General features: G+C 40.6%; 1 protein-coding gene across 1 annotated transcript in view; it reads left to right on the top strand.

The window, feature by feature from the left end:
• Positions 1–22,307, top strand: part of fras1 (Fraser extracellular matrix complex subunit 1) — a 383,712-nt gene that overhangs the window by 202,797 nt on the left and 158,608 nt on the right. Inside the window, exons 18-21 of the mRNA XM_072912400.1 lie at positions 2,762–2,902; positions 9,511–9,657; positions 21,605–21,760; positions 22,044–22,190. Of these exons, the coding sequence (XP_072768501.1) occupies positions 2,762–2,902; positions 9,511–9,657; positions 21,605–21,760; positions 22,044–22,190 (591 nt within the window). The remainder of the gene's footprint in view (positions 1–2,761; positions 2,903–9,510; positions 9,658–21,604; positions 21,761–22,043; positions 22,191–22,307) is intronic.

Genomic DNA, 22,307 nt, shown 5'->3' with positions numbered 1-22,307 from the left:
TAAAAAAAAAGTATATTTTATTTACAAAAGAAAAGTCTGTTTATTTTTTATTTTTGTTTAAAGAGAAAAGTCTGTCTTTGGTTAAAGAAGAAGTAGGTTTTTTGGGGAGTTTTTTTGTATTTTGATAAAAAATTTAAAAAAAAAGTATATGTTTAAAAAAGAGAGAAAAGTCTGTTTGTGGTGTAAAAACAGAAAAGTGTGTGGTTAGCGCCTGCCAGTGCCGATAGCAGCGCTCTGCTTGTTTGTTTGTTTGCATGCCAGCAACACCCAGTGAGGCTATCTGTGGTGACAAGTCAATAATCCGCCAGCAACAAAGAAAGGACAAAGAGCAGGTGCAGGTGGCAGCTGCGAGCCTGAAAGCTCATTACAGGTGCGCTGAGAAGTCATCAAAATGTCACCACAAATCCAGATTTGCAGAAATAATCTGGTCCTGACAGCAGCATTGCAACATGGATTATGTCACACGCCTACATTTTGTCTTCATCCACTTCAGCAGCATGTCTTCTCTACCCACAAAGCCTTATTTACCTAAACGCTGCTGCACTTTGGAGACAAATTGCAGAATGAAGCTAAAGTTGAAATACTTTTTTGCAAAACTTTCTGGACTCTGACAAGGAACTGAATGCAAAATGCATTCAATAATCAGGTGAAAGTGACTCTTCAGTCTATCTTTGTTGTCACCAACGCCATGTTTTGTGAAGCCACGTCTTTCAAATAACAAATGTAGTATCTGCTAAACTATGAAATAACATGTTATTTCCACATGGTGGACGATTACATTCCTTTGGAGCAAGCAGACGGACTCATCAGTCTATCTTTGTTGCGGAATACGACCAACACCATGTTTTGTAGGAGGATACCTAGTAGGCCATGTCTTTCAAATAACAAATGTAGTATCTGCTAAACTATGAAATAACATGTTTCTCCCCCCCCCCCCCCCATATTGTGGACGATTACATTCCTTAGTACCAAGCAGACAGACTCTTCAGTCTATCTTTGTTGCGGAATACGACCAACGCCATGTTTTGTAGGAGGATATCTAGTAGGCCACGTCTTTCAAATAACAAATGTAGTATCTGCTAAACTATGAAATAACATGTTTTTTTCCCCATATTGTGGACGATTACATTCCTTAGTACCAAGCAGACAGACTCGTCAGTCTATCTTTGTTGCGGAATACGACCAACGCCATGTTTTGTAGGAGGATATCTAGTAAGCCACGTCTTTCAAATAACAAATGTAGTATCTTCTAAACTATGAAATAACATGTTATTTCCACATGGTGGACGATTACATTCCTTTGGAGCAAGCAGACAGACTCTTCAGTCTATCTTTGTTGCGGAATACGACCAACGCCATGTTTTGTAGGAGGATATCTAGTAGGCCACGTCTTTCAAATAACAAATGTAGCATCTGCTAAACTATGAAATAACATGTTATTTCCACATGGTGGACGATTACATTCCTTAGTACCAAGCAGACAGACTCTTCAGTCTATCTTTGTTGCGGAATACGACCAACACCATGTTTTGTAGGAGGATATCTAGTAGGCCAAGTCTTTCAAATAACAAATGTAGTATCTGCTAAACTATGAAATAACATGTTATTTCCACATGGTGGACGATTACATTCCTTAGTACCAAGCAGACAGACTCTTCAGTCTATCTTTGTTGCGGAATACGACCAACGCCATGTTTTGTAGGAGGATATCTAGTAAGCCACGTCTTTCAAATAACAAATGTAGTATCTACTAAACTATGAAATAACATGTTATTTCCACATGGTGGACGATTACATTCCTTTGGAGCAAGCAGACAGACTCATCAGTCTATCTTTGTTGCGGAATACGACCAACGCCATGTTTTGTTGGAGGATATCTAGTAGGCCACGTCTTTCAAATAACAAATGTAGCATCTGCTAAACTATGAAATAACATGTTATTTCCACATGGTGGACGATTACATTTCTTAGTACCAAGCAGACGGACTCATCAGTCTATCTTTGTTGCGGAATACGACCAACGCCATGTTTTGTAGGAGGATATCTAGTAAGCCACGTCTTTCAAATAACAAATGTAGTATCTGCTAAACTATGAAATAACATGTTATTTCCACATGGTGGACGATTACATTCCTTTGGAGCAAGCAGACAGACTCTTCAGTCTATCTTTGTTGCGGAATACGACCAACACCATGTTTTGTAGGAGGATATCTAGTAGGCCACGTCTTTCAAATAACAAATGTAGTATCTGCTAAACTATGAAATAACATGTTTCCCCCCCCATATTGTGGACGATTACATTCCTTTGGAGCAAGCAGACAGACTCATCAGTCTATCTTTGTTGCGGAATACGACCAACGCCATGTTTTGTAGGAGGATATCTAGTAAGCCACGTCTTTCAAATAACAAATGTAGTATCTGCTAAACTATGAAATAACATGTTTTTTTTCGCCATATTGTGGACGATTACATTCCTTAGTACCAAGCAGACAGACTCTTTAGTCTATCTTTGTTGCGGAATACGACCAACACCATGTTTTGTAGGAGGATATCTAGTAGGCCACGTCTTTCAAATAACAAATGTAGTATCTGCTAAACTATGAAATAACATGTTCTCACCTCACCATCTTTTTTTGCTCTATTCACTACTGCACTATTATTTATGACTCCTTTTTAGTGAGAAAATTAAGCAATATTGTGTTGTCCATATCTCACCTTTCCTTCACCTCACATGAACTCTGCCTGCTGTGTTCCCACCCAGAGTGTCACCCGTCCTGCTGGCAGTGCGTGGGGCCGTCTGTGGACGACTGCACGTCCTGCCCGTCACCGGCCGCCCTGCTGCAGGGACGCTGTGTCCCGTCCTGTCCTCCAGGCTTCTTCCTCCAGGACAGTCAGTGTCAAAGTGAGTGCACTCAGTCCTGAGGCAGGAACATCCCCAAACTTCTGCTGAAACCAAAAAGATGTTCATTCCAAACCTGCTAAATGTCACTAATACTAATATATTCGATTCCTAAGTTATGTGCACACTTGACTTACAGAAGGTTAAGTGCACTTAAGATGCACATGTTAAGTGCACAGTTTTAACGCACTTAAGTACACACAGAAAGTGCACATGTCAAGTGCACACAGTAATTGTGCAAAACAAGTGCACTTACTAAGTGCTTAAGTACACACATTAACCACACAAAATAGGTGCACCATTTAAGTGCACTTAAGTACACGCATTAAGTGCGCATGTCAAATGCACCTACTTAATATACAATGTAAGCGCACTTAAGTACGCAAAATAAGTGCAATTAGTAAGTGCAATTAGTAAGTGCACAATTTAAGTGCACTTAAGTACACACATTTAGTGTGCATGTTAAGTGCACCTACTAAATGCACAATTTAAGTGCACTTGGTACACGCATTGTGTACGCAAAATAAATGCAATTAGTAAATGCACAATTAAAGTATACATAACTAAACACAAAGTGCACTTACCAAGTGCACAATTTAGGTGTACACAACTACACACAGTAGGTGTACAAAATGATTTAAGTACTTAAGTACACACGTTAAATGCACACATTGTACATAAAAATAAGCACAAAAAGTGCACGCGTTAAGTGCACAATTTAGGTTTGCATATGTACACACAGTAAGTGCACTTACGAACTGCACAAATTAAGTACTTGGGTACGCCTGTTAAGTGCACAAACAAGTGCACTTCCTAAATGTACAATTTCAGTGCACTGAATTACACACATTAAGTGCGCGAAATAAGTGCAATTAGTAAATGCACGATTTAGGTGCGCTTGAGTACACACATTAGGTGCACATGTTAAGTGCACAAGTTAAGTGCGCAAATTAGGTGCACCTCAGTAAGTGCAAGTTGAAGTGTACATAAGTACACACAATATGTGCACTTGTTAAGTGTACAAGTAAAATGTCCAAATAAGTGCACTTACTAAATGCACAATTTAGGTGTACATAAGTATACACAGTAAGTGCACAAAGTGTCAAAAATAACTGCACTTAATAAGTGCACAATTTAAGTGTGCTTAAGTACACACAATTAGTGCACTTAAATTGTGCAGTTAGTAAGTGCACTTTTTTGCATTAAGTGCACTTAAATGCATGAGTTAGGTGCACTTGCTAAATGTACAATTTAAGTGCACTTAAGTACAAGCATCAAGTGCACATGTTAAGTGCACCGAAAAGTTAGCTAAAGTACGCACATTAAGTGCACTTAGTAAGTGCAAATATTTGTGTGCATAAGTACACACAAAAGTGCACATGTTAATAAATGCACACGTTAAGTGCACTTACTTAGTGCACAATTTAGGTGTACACAATTACACACAGTAAGTGCACAGAATAAGTGATACTAAGTGCACAATTTAAGTGCACTAAGTACAGATATTGAGCTCACACGTTAAGTGCACTTACTAAGTGCACAATTTAGGTTTACATATGTACACACAGTAAGTGCACTTACGAACTGCACACATTAAGTACTTAGGTACACCTGTTAAGTGCACAAACAAGTGCACTTACTAAATGCACAATTTCAGTGCACTGAATTACACACATTAAGTGTGCAAAATAAGTGCAATTAGTAAATGCACGATTTAGGTGCGCTTGAGTACACACATTAGGTGCACATGTTAAGTGCGTAAATTAGATGCACCACAGTAAGTACAAATTGAAGTGTACATAAGTACACACAATACGTGCACTTGTTAAGTGCACAAGTAAAATGTCCAAATAAGTGCACTTACTACGTGCACAATGTAGGTGTACATAAGTATACACAGTAAGTGCACATGTTAAGTGCACAAAGTAAGTGTCCACTTACTAAGTGCACAATTTAAGTGTGCTTAAGTACACACATTAACTACACACAATTAGTGCACTTAAATTGTGCAGTTAGTAAGTGCACTTTTTTGCATTAAATGCACTTAAATGCATAAGTTAGGTGCACTTGCTAAATGTACAATTTAAGTGCACTTAAGTACAAGCATCACGTGCACATGTTAAGTGCACCGAAAAGTTAGCTAAAGTATGCACATTAAGTGCACTTAGTAAGTGAAAATATTTGCGTGCATAAGTACACACAATAAGTGCACATGTTAATAAATGCACACGTTAAGTGCACTTACTTAGTGCACAATTTAGGTGTACACAATTACACACAGTAAGTGCACAGAATAAGTGCTACTAAGTGCACACTTTAAGTGCACTAAGTAGAGATATTGAGCTCACAAGTTAAGTGCACTTACTAAGTGCAACATTTAGGTGTACATAAGAACACAGAATACGTGCTACTCAGTGCACACGTTAAGTGCACTTACTAAGTGCACAATTTAGGTTTACATATGTACACACAGTAAGTGCACTTACGAACTGCACAAATTAAGTGCTTAGGTACACCTGTTAAGTGTACAAACAAGTGCACTTACTAAATGTACAATTTCAGTGCACTGAATTACACACATTAAGTGCGCGAAATAAGTGCAATTAGTAAATGCACGATTTAGGTGCGCTTGAGTACACACATTAGGTGCACATGTTAAGTGCGCATATTAGGTGCACCACAGTAAGTACAAATTGAAGTGTACATAAGTACACACAATACGTTCACTTGTTAAGTGCACAAGTAAAATGTCCAAATAAGTGCACTTACTAAATGCACAATTTAGGTGTACATAAGTATACACAGTAAGTGCACATGTTAAGTGCACAAAGTAAGTGTCCAAAATAACTGCACTTACTAAGTGCACAATTTGAGTGTGCTTAAGTACACACATTAACTACACACAATTAGTGCACTTAAATTGTGCAGTTAGTAAGTGCACTTTTTTGCATTAAGTGCACTTAAATGCATAAGTTAGGTGCACTTACTAAATGTACAATTTCAGTGCACTGAATTACACACATTAAGTGCGCAAAATAAGTGCAATTAGTAAATGCACGATTTAGGTGCGCTTGAGTACACACATTAGGTGCACATGTTAAGTGCACAAGTTAAGTGCGCAAATTGGGTGCACCACAGTAAGTGCAAATTGAAGTGTACATAAGTACACACAATACGTGCACTTGTAGTAAAATGTCCAAATAAGTGCACTTATTAAATGCACAATTTAGGTGTACATAAGTATACACAGTAAGTGCACACAGTAAGTGTCCAAAATAACTGCACTTACTAAGTGCACAATTTAAGTGTGCTTAAGTACACACATTAACTACACACAATTAGTGAACTTAAATTCTGCAGTTAGTAAGTGCACTTGTTTGCATTAAGTGCACTTAAATGCATGAGTTAGGTGCACTTGCTAAATGTACAATTTAAGTGCACTTAAGTACAAGCATCAAGTGCACATGTTAAGTGCACCGAAAAGTTAGCTAAAGTACGCACATTAAGTGCACTTAGTAAGTGCAAATATTTGTGTGCATAAGTACACACAAAAGTGCACATGTTAATAAATGCACACGTTAAGTGCACTTACTTAGTGCACAATTTAGGTGTACACAATTACACACAGTAAGTGCACAGAATAAGTGCTACTAAGTGCACACTTTAAGTGCACTAAGTAGAGATATTGAGCTCACAAGTTAAGTGCACTTACTAAGTGCAACATTTAGGTGTACATAAGAACACAGAATACGTGCTACTCAGTGCACACGTTAAGTGCACTTACTAAGTGCACAATTTAGGTTTACATATGTACACACAGTAAGTGCACTTACGAACTGCACAAATTAAGTGCTTAGGTACACCTGTTAAGTGTACAAACAAGTGCACTTACTAAATGTACAATTTCAGTGCACTGAATTACACACATTAAGTGCGCGAAATAAGTGCAATTAGTAAATGCACGATTTAGGTGCGCTTGAGTACACACATTAGGTGCACATGTTAAGTGCGCATATTAGGTGCACCACAGTAAGTACAAATTGAAGTGTACATAAGTACACACAATACGTTCACTTGTTAAGTGCACAAGTAAAATGTCCAAATAAGTGCACTTACTAAATGCACAATTTAGGTGTACATAAGTATACACAGTAAGTGCACATGTTAAGTGCACAAAGTAAGTGTCCAAAATAACTGCACTTACTAAGTGCACAATTTGAGTGTGCTTAAGTACACACATTAACTACACACAATTAGTGCACTTAAATTGTGCAGTTAGTAAGTGCACTTTTTTGCATTAAGTGCACTTAAATGCATAAGTTAGGTGCACTTACTAAATGTACAATTTCAGTGCACTGAATTACACACATTAAGTGCGCAAAATAAGTGCAATTAGTAAATGCACGATTTAGGTGCGCTTGAGTACACACATTAGGTGCACATGTTAAGTGCACAAGTTAAGTGCGCAAATAAGGTGCACCTCAGTAAGTGCAAATTGAAGTGTACATAAGTACACACAATACGTGCACTTGTTAAGTGTACAAGTAAAATGTCCAAATAAGTGCACTTACTAAATGCACAATTTAGGTGTACATAAGTATACACACTAAGTGTATACTTGTGTTTTTTGCACACAAAGTAAGTGTCCAAAATAACTGCACTTACTAAGTGCACAATTTAAGTGTGCTTAAGTACACACATTAACTACACACAATTAGTGCACTTAAATTGTGCAGTTAGTAAGTGCACTTAAATGCATAAGTTAGGTGCACTTACTAAATGTACAATTTCAGTGCACTGAATTACACACATTAAGTGCGCAAAATAAGTGCAATTAGTAAATGCACGATTTAGGTGCGCTTGAGTACACACATTAGGTGCACATGTTAAGTGCACAAGTTAAGTGCGCAAATTAGGTGCACCACAGTAAGTACAAATTGAAGTGTACATAAGTACACCCGTACGTGCACTTGTTAAGTGCACAAGTAAAATGTCCAAATAAGTGCACTTACTAAATGCACAATTTAGGTGTACATAAGTATACACAGTAAGTGCACAAAGTAAGTGTCCAAAATAACTGCACTTACTAAGTGCACAATTTAAGTGTGCTTAAGTACATACATTAACTACACACAATTAGTGCACTTAAATTGTGCAGTTAGTAAGTGCACTTTTGTGCATTAAGTGCACTTAAATGCATAAGTTAGGTGCACTTACTAAATGTACAATTTAAGTGCACTTAAGTACAAACACCAAGTGCACATGTTAAGTGCACCGAAAAGTTAGCTAAAGTATGCACATTAAGTGCACTTAGTAAGTGCAAATATTTGCGTGCATAAGTACACACAAAAGTGCACATGTTAATAAATGCACACGTTAAGTGCACTTACTTAGTGCACAATTTAGGTGTACACAATTACACACAGTAAGTGCACAGAATAAGTGCTACTAAGTGCACACTTTAAGTGCACTAAGTAGAGATATTGAGCTCACAAGTTAAGTGCACTTACTAAGTGCAACATTTAGGTGTACATAAGAACACACAATACGTGCTACTCAGTGCACACGTTAAGTGCACTTACAAAGTGCACAATTTAGGTTTACATATGTACACACAGTAAGTGCACTTACGAACTGCACAAATTAAGTACTTAGGTACACCTGTTAAGTGCACAAACAAGTGCACTTACTAAATGTACAATTTCAGTGCACTGAATTACACACTAAGTGTGCAAAATAAGTGCAATTAGTAAATGCACGATTTAGGTGCGCTTGAGTACACACATTAGGTGCACATGTTAAGTGCACAAGTTAAGTGCGCAAATTAGATGCACCACAGTAAGTACAAATTGAAGTGTACATAAGTACACACAATACGTGCACTTGTAGTAAAATGTCCAAATAAGTGCAATTACTAAATGCACAATTTAGGTGTACATAAGTATACACAGTAAGTGTCCAAAATAACTGCACTTACTAAGTGCACAATTTAAGTGTGCTTAAGTATACACATTAACTACACACAATTAGTGCACTTAAATTATGCAGTTAGTAAGTGCATTTGTTTGCATTAAGTGCACTTAAATTCATGAGTTAGGTGCACTTGCTAAATGTACAATTTAAGTGCTCTTAAGTACAAGCATCAAGTGCACATGTTAAGTAAGACAAAGTATGCACATTAAGTGCACTTAGTAAGTGTAAATATTTGCGTGCATAAGTACACACAATAAGTGCACATGTTAATAAATGTACATGTGAAGTGCACTTACTTAGTGCACAATTTAGGTGTACACAATTACACACAGTAAGTGCACAGAATAAGTGCTACTAAGTGCACACTTTAAGTGCACTAAGTACAGATATTGAGCTCACATGTTAGGTGCACAAGTTAAGTGCACTTACTAAGGTGTACATAAGAACACAGAATAAGTGCTACTCAGTGCACACTTGAAGTGCACTTGAACACAGACATTGAGTGTATTTACTATGTGGTTAAAAATAGGATCTTCCAAGATAAGAAAGAGATTAGCGTTGCTTGGCAACAAGATTGTTAAGGAGTTTTAAGAAAATGAAGAGGAATTGAAAGTATGATGTAACATTTTGTCCTCCAGGCTGCCACCCGTCCTGCCAGACCTGCTTGGGTCCCTCCCAGGCCGCCTGCACCTCCTGCCCCCCCGAGGCCTGGCTGCAGAGCGGGTCCTGCCGGAGCAGCTGCCAGGAGGGACATTTCCTCGCCGCCACGAGCGCAGAGTGTCTCAGTGAGTCCGAGTGCACTCGTATTTCTAGCTGGAGCCAGCCGACCTCCGCTGGGAACGCCGACTCCGGCGGTGATGCCGCATCGGCGTTCGTGCCGAGCATCAAACGCAACCTTTTAGGATTCGTCTCACGCGTGTCTTTCATCCGGAGTCTGCATTATTCATGAGGAAAGTAGATTGAACTGGACCATCCTTCCCATCAGCCTCATGTGGAGAGCCGTTGTTCCATGGTCTAGTGGTCTAGTGGTCTAGTGGTTTCATGTCAAGGCCTTTGGGTCTTGTGTTTGTAATGTTTAATGATCTAAGGTCTTGACTTTCCAAGATCAAAAGATGTTCACAGGCTCCTAGGTTTTTGTGTTCCTTTACCCCCCCAAGACTCTATGGTCCAAGGGTCTTGACTTCTCAAGGTCTTATCAACCAAATTACTTTTGGTTACTGGGTGTAATGTTTCTAGAGTTTTGTGTTCTAAAGATCTGAGGGTTTTACGTTTCCAGGATTCATGAAATCTTCCTCCAAGGTCACCAACATCCAACATTTCAAGGGTCCTGTGGTTCCTGAGTTTAATGTTTGTAGAGCCTTGTGTTTTGACAATTCAAAGAGCCTAAGGTCTTGTATTTTCAGGATCTTTAACATTATTAGGGTTTTATATTCCAAGGCGGGCAGCACAGTGGAAGAGGGGTTAGTGCATCTGCCTCACAATACGAAGGTCCTGAGTAGTCTTGGGTTCAATCCCGGGCTCGGGATCTTTCTGTGTGGAGTTTGCATGTTCTCCCCGTGACTGCGTGGGTTCCCTCCGGGTACTCCGGCTTCCTCCCACCTCCAAAGACATGCACCTGGGGATAGGTTGATTGGCAACACTAAATGGTCCCTAGTGTGTGAATGTTGTCTGTCTATCTGTGTTGGCCCTGCGATGAGGTGGCGACTTGTCCAGGGTGTACCCCGCCTTCCGCCCGATTGTAGCTGAGATAGGCTCCAGCGACCCCAAAGGGAATAAGCGGTAGAAAATGGATGGATGGATGGATATTCCAAGGCCAAGGTACTATGACCCAGGGTCCTTTGGATCAGAGAGCTTGTCTTCCCAATGTCTGATGGTCAGAGGTTCTTCTGGTTCTAGGGTCTTATGGGCTCATGGACCTCGTGACTTCTGTTTCCAGGAGCCAACATTGTTGAGTTCCCAAGGTCCTGTTAAGAACTTGGGTATATGTGTCTTGTGTCGCCACATTTTTATACTTCAAGGCCAAGGTACTGCGGTGCAGTGTCCTTGAGGTCATATATCTTGTGTTGCCAATGTCTGGTGGTCAAAGGTTCTTCTGGTTCTAGGGTCCTATAAGCTTATGGAGCTAGTGACTTCTGTTTCCAGGAGCAAACATAGTTGAGTCCTTAAGGTTAACAAAACTGTGGGTGTTGTCTTTCTAGATATCAGGATCGGAGGATTTTGTGTTGCCACATTCTTAGGTTTTTGTATTACTGCGGTTCAGTGTCCTTTGGGTCAGATGTCTTGCATTCCCAATGTCTGGTGGTCAAAGGTTCTTCTGGTTCTAGGGTCCTATAAGCTTATGGAGCTAGTGACTTCTGTTTCCAGGAGCAAACATAGTTGAGTCCTTAAGATTAACAAAAATGTGGGTGTTGTCTTTCTAGATATCAGGATCTGAGGATTTTGTGTTGCCACATTCTTAGGTTTTTGTATTTCCAGGCCAAGCTACTGCGGTTCAGTGTCCTTTGGGTCAGATGTCTTGCATTCCCAATGTCTGGTGGTCAAAGGTTCTTCTGGTTCTAGGGTCCTATAAGCTTATGGAGCTAGTGACTTCTGTTTCCAGGAGCAAACATAGTTGAGTCCTTAAGGTTAACAAAACTGTGGGTGTTGTCTTTCTAGATATCAGGATCGGAGGATTTTGTGTTGCCACATTCTTAGGTTTTTGTATTACTGCGGTTCAGTGTCCTTTGGGTTAGATGTCTTGCATTCCCAATGTCTGATGGTCAAAGGCTCTTCTGGTTCCAGGGTCTTATTGAATTATGGACCTACTAACTTCTGTTTCCATGAGCGAACATGGTTGAGTTCCTAAGGTTGACAAAACAAATGTGGGTTTCTTTGGCTTGTGTTTCTAGAAATCAACGACACTAGGGTCATGTGTTTTAAGGTTCTAAGGGTGTGATGTGCTCCAAAGTCTCTTTGTTCCTAAAAAAAATGAGGGTCCTTTGGTTCAAGGACTTTACCGCCCCAAGGTCATGTTGTTCTCTTTTAAGGTCCTAGGGTCTTGTGTGATCTTGATCCAAGTGTCCAATGTCCTAAGTGGCTTTCTTTCTCTAGTGTCTAGTGGTCCTAAGTTCCTTTCATTTTAGGGACTGATCAATATCCTTTATCTTGTGCTTTTAATAACTTTGGAGTTCGTCCTAAGATCTTTGTCCTGGGATCTTGTTTTCCTTCCTGGTCACTAGCCGCCAAAAAGGACTTGTAGTGTTTGTGTTTGTGTTGTAGTCCGGCTGCTACTCGCTGAGTGAAGAAGAAAGACTTGACCTGCTGCTGGAGATATAAAAAAAAATATGATTGGAAGTCAGCGTAGAGGTGGATGATTGGGAGCAACCAGACTTTTAATTACATTTTCTCATGACACACACTCTCTTCTCGCTTGGTTCAACGCTCCAGATGAACACACACACACACACACACACACACTTAGACTAGCAAAGACTCAGGGTCAATTACACATCAGGAGATCAAACGGGTCGACTGCAGCCAAACGCTATTTAATAAAAGATGCCTTGGGGCTCATAAAAGTACTCGGGTCATTATTCCTCCATGGCCTTCACACTTGAACAACTGTATTACACGTCCACACACACACACACACACACTTTATGGTCTTACCAACAGAACGGGGACATAGATATGTATATTCCAGTGTATTACATGTCCACACACACTTTATGGTCTTACGGACAGAACAGGGACATCAGGCCCGGCCCTAACCAATCTGGCGCCCTAGGCAAGATTTTAGGTGGCGCCCCCCCACATCGGCAGTGAAGTGTATATACTCACAAGAAACCGAATAGCTTTGTCTTTGACCTTTTTTTTTTTTTACTTACAACTATACCTAATATATAAAGGGGTGGAAAAGTGACTATTACCTGCAGGGCAAACATTAGCTAACCAGAAGGCAATAACAATGTAAACAAAAAACACCTGCTTAAAAGATCTAATACAAATGTCCCTGAGGAATGTAAGGTGGGAGTACTGTAATTACCTAACGTTACATTATTATTTTCCATAACAATTTAGCCCCCTCCACAATATTAACCCGACGTTAAAACAGAACTAGCTATGTATTGATTAGCAATTGCCGAATCATGTAACATTAGCTTAATGCTAAAAAGCCAGGTTACTATCACATTCTGTAACAGACAAATAATTTCATGTAGGCTAACGTTACCTACCTGCTAACTCTGTCTTTTCTCGTTTCTACTCCTCTTCTTTTCTCTTTTTTCTTCCCTGGGCACCTGACAGTTTTGGCCGTTTTGACATCTTGTGTTGATTTTTTGATGTGGTGACGTCCAAAAAGAGTCATGATACGGGAAGGGAGGGGGCGCACCGTGCGGGGGGAGGGGACATAGATTCCAGACAATGGTTGTAGTAAGATATTCTCTCAGTGGTTTTGATGTGACACTCAGCCTATTATAAATGTTCATTTATGCGTTCAAAGAACTCCGGCTTATTAGTGATTCCCAGAGCCCAAAAAAAGTCTGCGGGCTATAGAGCGTTTTCTATTGGGGCTCCAGTACTATGGAATGCCCTCCCGGTAACAATTAGAGATGCTACCTCAGTAGAAGCATTTAAGTCCCATCTTAAAACTCATTTGTATACTCTAGCCTTTAAATAGCCCCCCTGTTAGACCAGTTGATCTGCCGTTTCTTTTCTTTTCTCCTCTGCTCCCCTCTTCCTTGTGGAGGGGGGGGGGGGGGGCACAGGTCCGGTGGCCATGGATGAAGTGCTGGCTGTCCAGAGTCGGGACCCGGGGTGGACCGCTCGCCTGTGTATCGACTGGGAACATCTCTGCGCTCGGGATGGTGTCCTGCTGGCCCCACTATGGACTGGACTCTTACTGTTATGTTGGATCCACTATGGACTGGACTCTCACACTATTATGTTAGATCCACTATGGACTGGACTCTTACTATTATGTTAGATCCACTATGGACTGGACTCTTACTATTATGTTAGATCCACTATGGACTGGACTCTCACAATATTATGTTAGATCCACTATGGACTGGACTCTTACTATTATGTTGGATCCACTATGGACTGGACTCTTACTATTATGTTAGATCCACTATGGACTGGACTCTCACAATATTATGTTAGATCCACTATGGACTGGACTCTCACAATATTATGTTAGATCCACTATGGACTGGACTCTTACTATTATGTTGGATCCACTATGGACTGGACTCTTACTATTATGTTGGATCCACTATGGACTGGACTCTCACTATTATGTTAGATCCACTATAGACTGTACTCTCACACTATTATGTTAGATCCACTATGGACTGGACTCTCACACTATTATGTTAGATCCACTATGGACTGGACTCTTACTATTATGTTGGATCCACTATGGACTGGACTCTTACTATTATGTTAGATCCACTATGGACTGGACTCTTACTATTATGTTAGATCCACTATGGACTGGACTCTTACTATTATGTTAGATCCACTATGGACTGGACTCTTACTATTATGTTAGATCCACTATGGACTGGACTCTTACTATTATGTTGGATCCACCATGGACTGGACTCTCACAATATTATGTTAGATCCACTATGGACTGGACTCTCACAATATTATGTTAGATCCACTATGGACTGGACTCTCACAATATTATGTTAGATCCACTATGGACTGGACTCTTACTATTATGTTGGATCCACTATGGACTGGACTCTTACTATTATGTTAGATCCACTATGGACTGGACTCTTACCATTATGTTAGATCCACTATGGACTGGACTCTTACTATTATGTTAGATCCACTATGGACTGGACTCTTACTATTATGTTGGATCCACTATGGACTGGACTCTCACAATATTATGTTAGATCCACTATGGACTGGACTCTTACTGTTATGTTAGATCCACTATGGACTGGACTCTTACTATTATGTTGGATCCACTATGGACTGGACTCTTACTATTATGTTAGATCCACTATGGACTGGACTCTCACAATATTATGTTAGATCCACTATGGACTGGACTCTCACAATATTATGTTAGATCCACTATGGACTGGACTCTCACAATATTATGTTAGATCCACTATGGACTGGACTCTCTCACTATTATGTTAGATCCACTATGGACTGGACTCTTACCATTATGTTAGATCCACTATGGACTGGACTCTTACTATTATGTTAGATCCACTATGGACTGGACTCTCTCACTATTATGTTAGATCCACTATGGACTGGACTCTCACACTATTATGTTAGATCCACTATGGACTGGACTCTCACAATATTATGTTAGATCCACTATGGACTGGACTCTTACTATTATGTTGGATCCACTATGGACTGGACTCTCACAATATTATGTTAGATCCACTATGGACTGGACTCTCACAATATTATGTTAGATCCACTATGGACTGGACTCTCACAATATTATGTTAGATCCACTATGGACTGGACTCTTACTATTATGTTGGATCCACTATGGACTGGACTCTTACTATTATGTTAGATCCACTATGGACTGGACTCTTACCATTATGTTAGATCCACTATGGACTGGACTCTTACTATTATGTTAGATCCACTATGGACTGGACTCTTACTATTATGTTGGATCCACTATGGACTGGACTCTTACTATTATGTTAGATCCACTATGGACTGGACTCTTACTATTATGTTAGATCCACTATGGACTGGACTCTTACTATTATGTTGGATCCACTATGGACTGGACTCTCACAATATTATGTTAGATCCACTATGGACTGGACTCTCACAATATTATGTTAGATCCACTATGGACTGGACTCTCACAATATTATGTTAGATCCACTATGGACTGGACTCTTACTATTATGTTGGATCCACTATGGACTGGACTCTTACTATTATGTTAGATCCACTATGGACTGGACTCTTACCATTATGTTAGATCCACTATGGACTGGACTCTTACTATTATGTTAGATCCACTATGGACTGGACTCTTACTATTATGTTGGATCCACTATGGACTGGACTCTTACTATTATGTTAGATCCACTATGGACTGGACTCTTACTATTATGTTAGATCCACTATGGACTGGACTCTCACAATATTATGTTAGATCCACTATGGACTGGACTCTTACTATTATGTTAGATCCACTATGGACTGGACTCTCACACTATTATGTTAGATCCACTATGGACTGGACTCTTACTATTATGTTAGATCCACTATGGACTGGACTCTTACTATTATGTTAGATCCACTATGGACTGGACTCTCACAATATTATGTTAGATCCACTATGGACTGGACTCTTACTATTATGTTGGATCCACTATGGACTGGACTCTTACTATTATGTTAGATCCACTATGGACTGGACTCTTACTATTATGTTGGATCCACTATGGACTGGACTCTTACTATTATGTTAGATCCACTATGGACTGGACTCTCACAATATTATGTTAGATCCACTATGGACTGGACTCTCACAATATTATGTTAGATCCACTATGGACTGGACTCTTACTATTATGTTGGATCCACTATGGACTGGACTCTTACTATTATGTTGGATCCACTATGGTATGGACTGGACTCTCACTATTATGTTAGATCCACTATAGACTGGACTCTCACACTATTATGTTAGATCCACTATGGACTGGACTCTCACAATATTATGTTAGATCCACTATGGACTGGACTCTTACTATTATGTTGGATCCACTATGGACTGGACTCTTACTATTATGTTAGATCCACTATGGACTGGACTCTTACTATTATGTTAGATCCACTATGGACTGGACTCTTACTATTATGTTAGATCCACTATGGACTGGACTCTCACAATATTATGTTAGATCCACTATGGACTGGACTCTTACTATTATGTTGGATCCACTATGGACTGGACTCTCACAATATTATGTTAGATCCACTATGGACTGGACTCTTACTATTATGTTAGATCCACTATGGACTGGACTCTCACACTATTATGTTAGATCCACTATGGACTGGACTCTTACTATTATGTTAGATCCACTATGGACTGGACTCTTACTATTATGTTAGATCCACTATGGACTGGACTCTTACTATTATGTTAGATCCACTATGGACTGGACTCTTACTATTATGTTAGATCCACTATGGACTGGACTCTCACACTATTATGTTAGATCCACTATGGACTGGACTCTCACAATATTATGTTAGACCCACTATGGACTGGACTCTTACTATTATGTTGGATCCACTATGGACTGGACTCTCACAATATTATGTCAGACCCACTCGACATCCATTGCTTTCGGTCTCCCCTAGAGGGGGGGGGTTACCCACATATGCGGTCCTCTCCGAGGTTTCTCATAGTCATTCACATCGACGTCCCACTGGGGTGAGTTTTTCCTTGCCCTTATGTGGGCTCTGTACCGAGGATGTGGTTGTGGCTTGTGCAGCCCTTTGAGACACTTGTGATTTAGGGCTATATAAATAAACATTGATTGATTGATTGATTGATTTTCTGAGAAACCTGATTCAAAAGTCTGTATTCAGAAATGAATTCACAACGCCGCTGTTGAATCAACAAAGTGGATGACTCACTCCCGGTGAGAAAAGACGGTCTAATCGTTTCTGTTGTCAATGAACACGGTGACTCAGTCGAAGGGTTTTATTGTTGCATCACGGCACGACAGGAAGTTGCAAAGCTGGGAATGTGACTTTAAAAGCGTTTTTCTCACCTGCGTCAGTCGTTTCCCTCAGTGATGCGTCATGTTTGCTGAGTGAAAACTCAGTCAGGGTCAGTAAGGTCTTTAAAAGTTCTTCATCTGCACACAGTGAGCAGCAGCGCACACAAAAAGACAAGGTTTTCAAAATAAAGTTAAGTTAAGGTGAGGGAAAGACAATTTCTTGGACAGGTAAGTTCTCTTATAAAATAGGACTAGGACTGTAATGGGCACCAATTGTTCCAAACAGGATTGGGTGCTATTCTTTTGGGCGCAGTGTAGTCTCCCGGTCTCAGAGTCTTTGGCCACTAAAGAGTCCAGGTTCTACCATCTGCCCCCTAAAAGTGTCATGCGCTGCCAAATAGGACTGAACCCTCAAGGTAGAAGAAAAAAGAAACAGGAAGCAGGAAATAGGAAGCAAGACATAGGAAAAGCAAAGCAGGAAACAGGACACGGTAAACAGAAAACGAGAAACAGGAAGCAGAAAACGGGTAACAGGAAGCAGGGAACAGGAAACGGGAAGCAGGAAACAAGAAAAAGGAAAGGGCAAATAGGAAGCAGAAAATAGGTAATAGGAAACTGGAAATGGGAAGCAGGAAACGCAAAACATGAATCAGGAAACAGAAAATGAGAAACAGGAAGAAGGAAACAGGAAGAAGGAAACAGGAAGCAGGAAACAGAAAACAAGAAGCAGGAAACAGAAAACGAGAAACAGGAAATGTGAAACAGGACACAGGAAGCAGGAAACAGGAAGAAAGAAAACAAGAAAAAGGAAACAGGAAATGGCAAGCAGGAAGCTTGAAACCGCAAACGTGAAACAGAAAGCAGGAAACAGAAAACTAGAAGCAGGAAACAGAAAACGAGAAACAGGAAGCAATAAATGCGAAACAGGACACAGGAAGCAAGAAAGAGGAAGTAAGAAACAGGAAGAAGGAAACAGGAAACGGCAAACAGGAAGCAGGAACCCGCAAAGGTGAAACAGAAAGCAGGAAACAGAAAATGAGAAACAGGAAGCAGGTTACAGGAAGCGGGAAACGAGAAACAGGAAGCGGCAAACGAGAAGCAGGAAACAGAAAACGAGAAACAGGAAGCAGGAAACATAAAATAAGAAGCAAGAAACAGAAAACGAGAAGCAGGAAACAGAAAATAAGAAACAGGAAGCAGGTTACAGGAAGCGGGAAACAGGAAACGGCAAACGAGAAACAGGAAGCAGGAAACAGAAAACAGGAAGCAGGAAACATAAAATAAGAAGCAGGAAACCGAAAACGAGAAACGGAAAACGAGAAGCAGAAAACAGAAAATAAGAAGCAGGAAACAGAAAACGAGAAACAGGAAGCAAGAAACAGGAAATAAGAAGCAGGAAACAGGAAGCAAGAAACAGGAAATAAGAAGCAGGAAACAGAAAACGAGAAACAGGAAGCAGGAAACAGAAAATAAGAAGCAGGAAACAGAAAATAAGAAGCAGGAAACAGAAAACGAGAAACAAGAAGCAGGAAATGCGAAACAGGAAGCAGTGAACAGAAAATGAGAAACTGGAAACAGGAAGTAGGAAACGGGAAGCAGGCTAAAGGAAATGTGCACCTTTTTTATAAATTCTTCCTTCGTGTTTTGCTTCTTCTCCACACATTTGATGTCAATTAGTTCAGTGAAAAGCAACAAATGGAAGAAAACTTCACTTTTTAGCAGACTTCAACTCTAAATGTCAACTTTTATTTGCTCACAAGATTCATCTTTGGGGAGAATTCACCGTGTGTGTGTGTGTGTGTGTGTGTGTGTGTGTGTGTGTGTGTGTGTGTGTGTGTGTGTGTGTGTGTGTGTGTGTGTGTGTGTGTGTGTGTGTGTGTGTGTGTGTGTGTGTGTGTGTGTTGACTTTGGCTGTCCTCCAGCAGACTCACCTGCACAGGTGTTGCATGAGTGGGCGGGAGGAAGGAAAACAAAGATAAGAAGAGAGATCAAAATAATCCAAGAGATAAAAAATAGGAGCGGGAGAATATCAGAAGAGTCTGAGCACTTCCATGATTGTTTGTGTTCATGAACATTATGACATCATCTATTCAACTGTCCAATAACAAAGTAAAAGGTGAGATGTATTTATCTCTATTTAACAATGTAGTAAATATAATAAATGCTCTGAAGGGTTTGTTGTATGTGGAAGAATGAACCAAATGAAATAAACATTTACTAATTCAAATGGTTTTATTTGAATATATTAACCCTATATATAACCCTTGAAATACGAAAGGGTTCTTAGTGGAACTCCCTGCAAGGGTTCTAGATGAAACCCTTGACAATGAAAGGGTTCTTAGTGGAACTCCCTGTTTGGGTTCTAGATGAAACCCTTGAAATACGAAAGGGTTCTTAGTGGAACTCCCTGCGTGGGTTCTAGATGAAAGTCTTGAAATACAAAAGGGTTCTTAGTGGAACTCCCTGTGTGGGTTCTAGATGAAACCCTTGAAATACAAAAGGGTTCTTAGTGGAACTCCCTGTGTGGGTTCTAGATGAAACCCTTGAAACATGAAAGGTTCTTAGTGGAACTCCCTGCATGGGTTCTAGATGAAACCCTTGACAAACGAAAGGGTTCTTAGTGGAACTCCCTGTTTGGGTTCTAGATGAAACCCTTGAAATAGGAAAGGGTTCTTAGTGGAACTCCCTGCGTGGGTTCTAGATGAAAGTCTTGAAATACAAAAGGGTTCTTAGTGGAACTCCCTGTGTGGGTTCAAGATGAAACCCTTGAAATACGAAAGGGTTCTTAGTGGAACTCCCTGTGTGGGTTCTAGATGAAACCCTTGAAATACGAAAGGGTTCTTAGTGGAACTCCCTGCATGGGTTCTAGATGAAACCCTTGACAAACGAAAGGGTTCTTAGTGGAACTCCCTGTGTGGGTTCAAGATGAAACCCTTGAAATACGAAAGGGTTCTTAGTGGAACTCCCTGCGTGGGTTCTAGATGAAAGTCTTGAAATACAAAAGGGTTCTTAGTGGAACTCCCTGTGCGGGTTCAAGATGAAACCCTTGAAATACGAAAGGGTTCTTAGTGGAACTCCCTGCATGGGTTTTAGATGAAACCCTTGACAAACGAAAGGGTTCTTAGTGGAACTCCCTGTGTGGGTTCTAGATGAAACCCTTGAAATACGAAAGGGTTCTTAGTGGAACTCCCTGTGTGGGTTCTAGATGAAACCCTTGAAACATGAAAGGGTTCTTAGTGGAACTCCCTGCATGGGTTCTAGATGAAACCCTTGACAAACGAAAGGGTTCTTAGTGGAACTCCCTGTGTGGGTTCTAGATGAAACCCTTGAAATACGAAAGGGTTCTTAGTGGAACTCCCTGCGTGGGTTCTAGATGAAAGTCTTGAAATACAAAAGGGTTCTTAGTGGAACTCCCTGTGTGGGTTCTAGATGAAACCCTTGAAATACGAAAGGGTTCTTAGTGGAACTCCCTGCGTGGGTTCTAGATGAAAGTCTTGAAATACAAAGGGGTTCTTAGTGGAACTCCCTGCGTGGGTTCTAGATGAAAGTCTTGAAATACAAAAGGGTTCTTAGTGGAACTCCCTGTGTGGGTTCTAGATGAAACCCTTGAAATACGAAAGGGTTCTTAGTGGAACTCCCTGCGTGGGTTCTAGATGAAACCCTTGAAACATGAAAGGGTTCTTAGTGGAACTCCCTGCGTGGGTTCTTTGTAGAACCTCTCATGGGGGTTCTGGGTGGAACCTTACACACACAGTCCTAGGTAGAACCCTCCAAAAGGGTTCCAGGTGGAACCTTTATAAAAAGGTTCTACCTGGAGCCAAAAAGGGTTCTCCTATGAGGACGACCCGAAGAACCTTATATGGTTCTACTTAGCACTTTTATTTCTAAGAGTGTATAATAAGAAGTATTATTATTTGTCGTCAGGGTGCAACATGGGGTGTGAGAGGTGTACTGCATAGTACTACAGTATGTAGTATAATAAGAAGTATTACTTTGTCCTCAGGGTGCAACATGGGGTGTGAGAGGTGTACCGCAGATCTTCAGACCAACATCGGCAGCGTTTGTTTGTGGTGCAAAGAAGGCGGGGCCTTGTTGCTAGGCGACCACTGTGTCCCCCGGTGTGCCCCAGACCGCTACAGCCTGCACGGGGCCTGCCTCAGTAAGTGTGCAAGAACTCTGATGATTTTGAAATAAAAGCGGAATGTTTCTGGTTTGTTGCGTTCGCCACATCATATGACGGCAGACAAGACCCCTATTGGTTTTGGATCTTAGTCATGCAGGAACCCTTTTGATTTTAAATACTGTTTGTGGTGACATCTATGTATTTTATTGGATGGTTGCTCCATGTCAAGAACCCTGTTGCTTTTATTGATGATGATTGTGACTCCTATTGATTTTGACAACAAGTCTTTATTGTGTATTTAACACGTTTTCTCCACTAGGATGCCACGCCTCCTGTGAGTCCTGCAGGGGGGCGGGGCCTCTAGCTTGCACTTCCTGCCACGCCCCCAATGTCCTGTTGCCCTCAGGGGTGTGTGCCGCCGGGTGTCTCCTTGGTTACCATGACAACGGCCATGGCGTCTGTCAGGGTGAGTGACACCTTGTTTATTTGTTGACAATGTTAGCATAGTTTATTTGTTGACATCGTTAGCATAGTTTATTTGTTGACAATGTTAGCGTAGTTTATTTGTTGACAATGTTAGCAT

Source organism: Nerophis lumbriciformis, linkage group LG03 (genome assembly GCF_033978685.3).
Source record: "Nerophis lumbriciformis linkage group LG03, RoL_Nlum_v2.1, whole genome shotgun sequence".
Classification (NCBI taxonomy): Eukaryota; Metazoa; Chordata; class Actinopteri; order Syngnathiformes; family Syngnathidae; genus Nerophis; species Nerophis lumbriciformis.
This window is presented reverse-complemented; position numbering and strand designations above follow the sequence as displayed.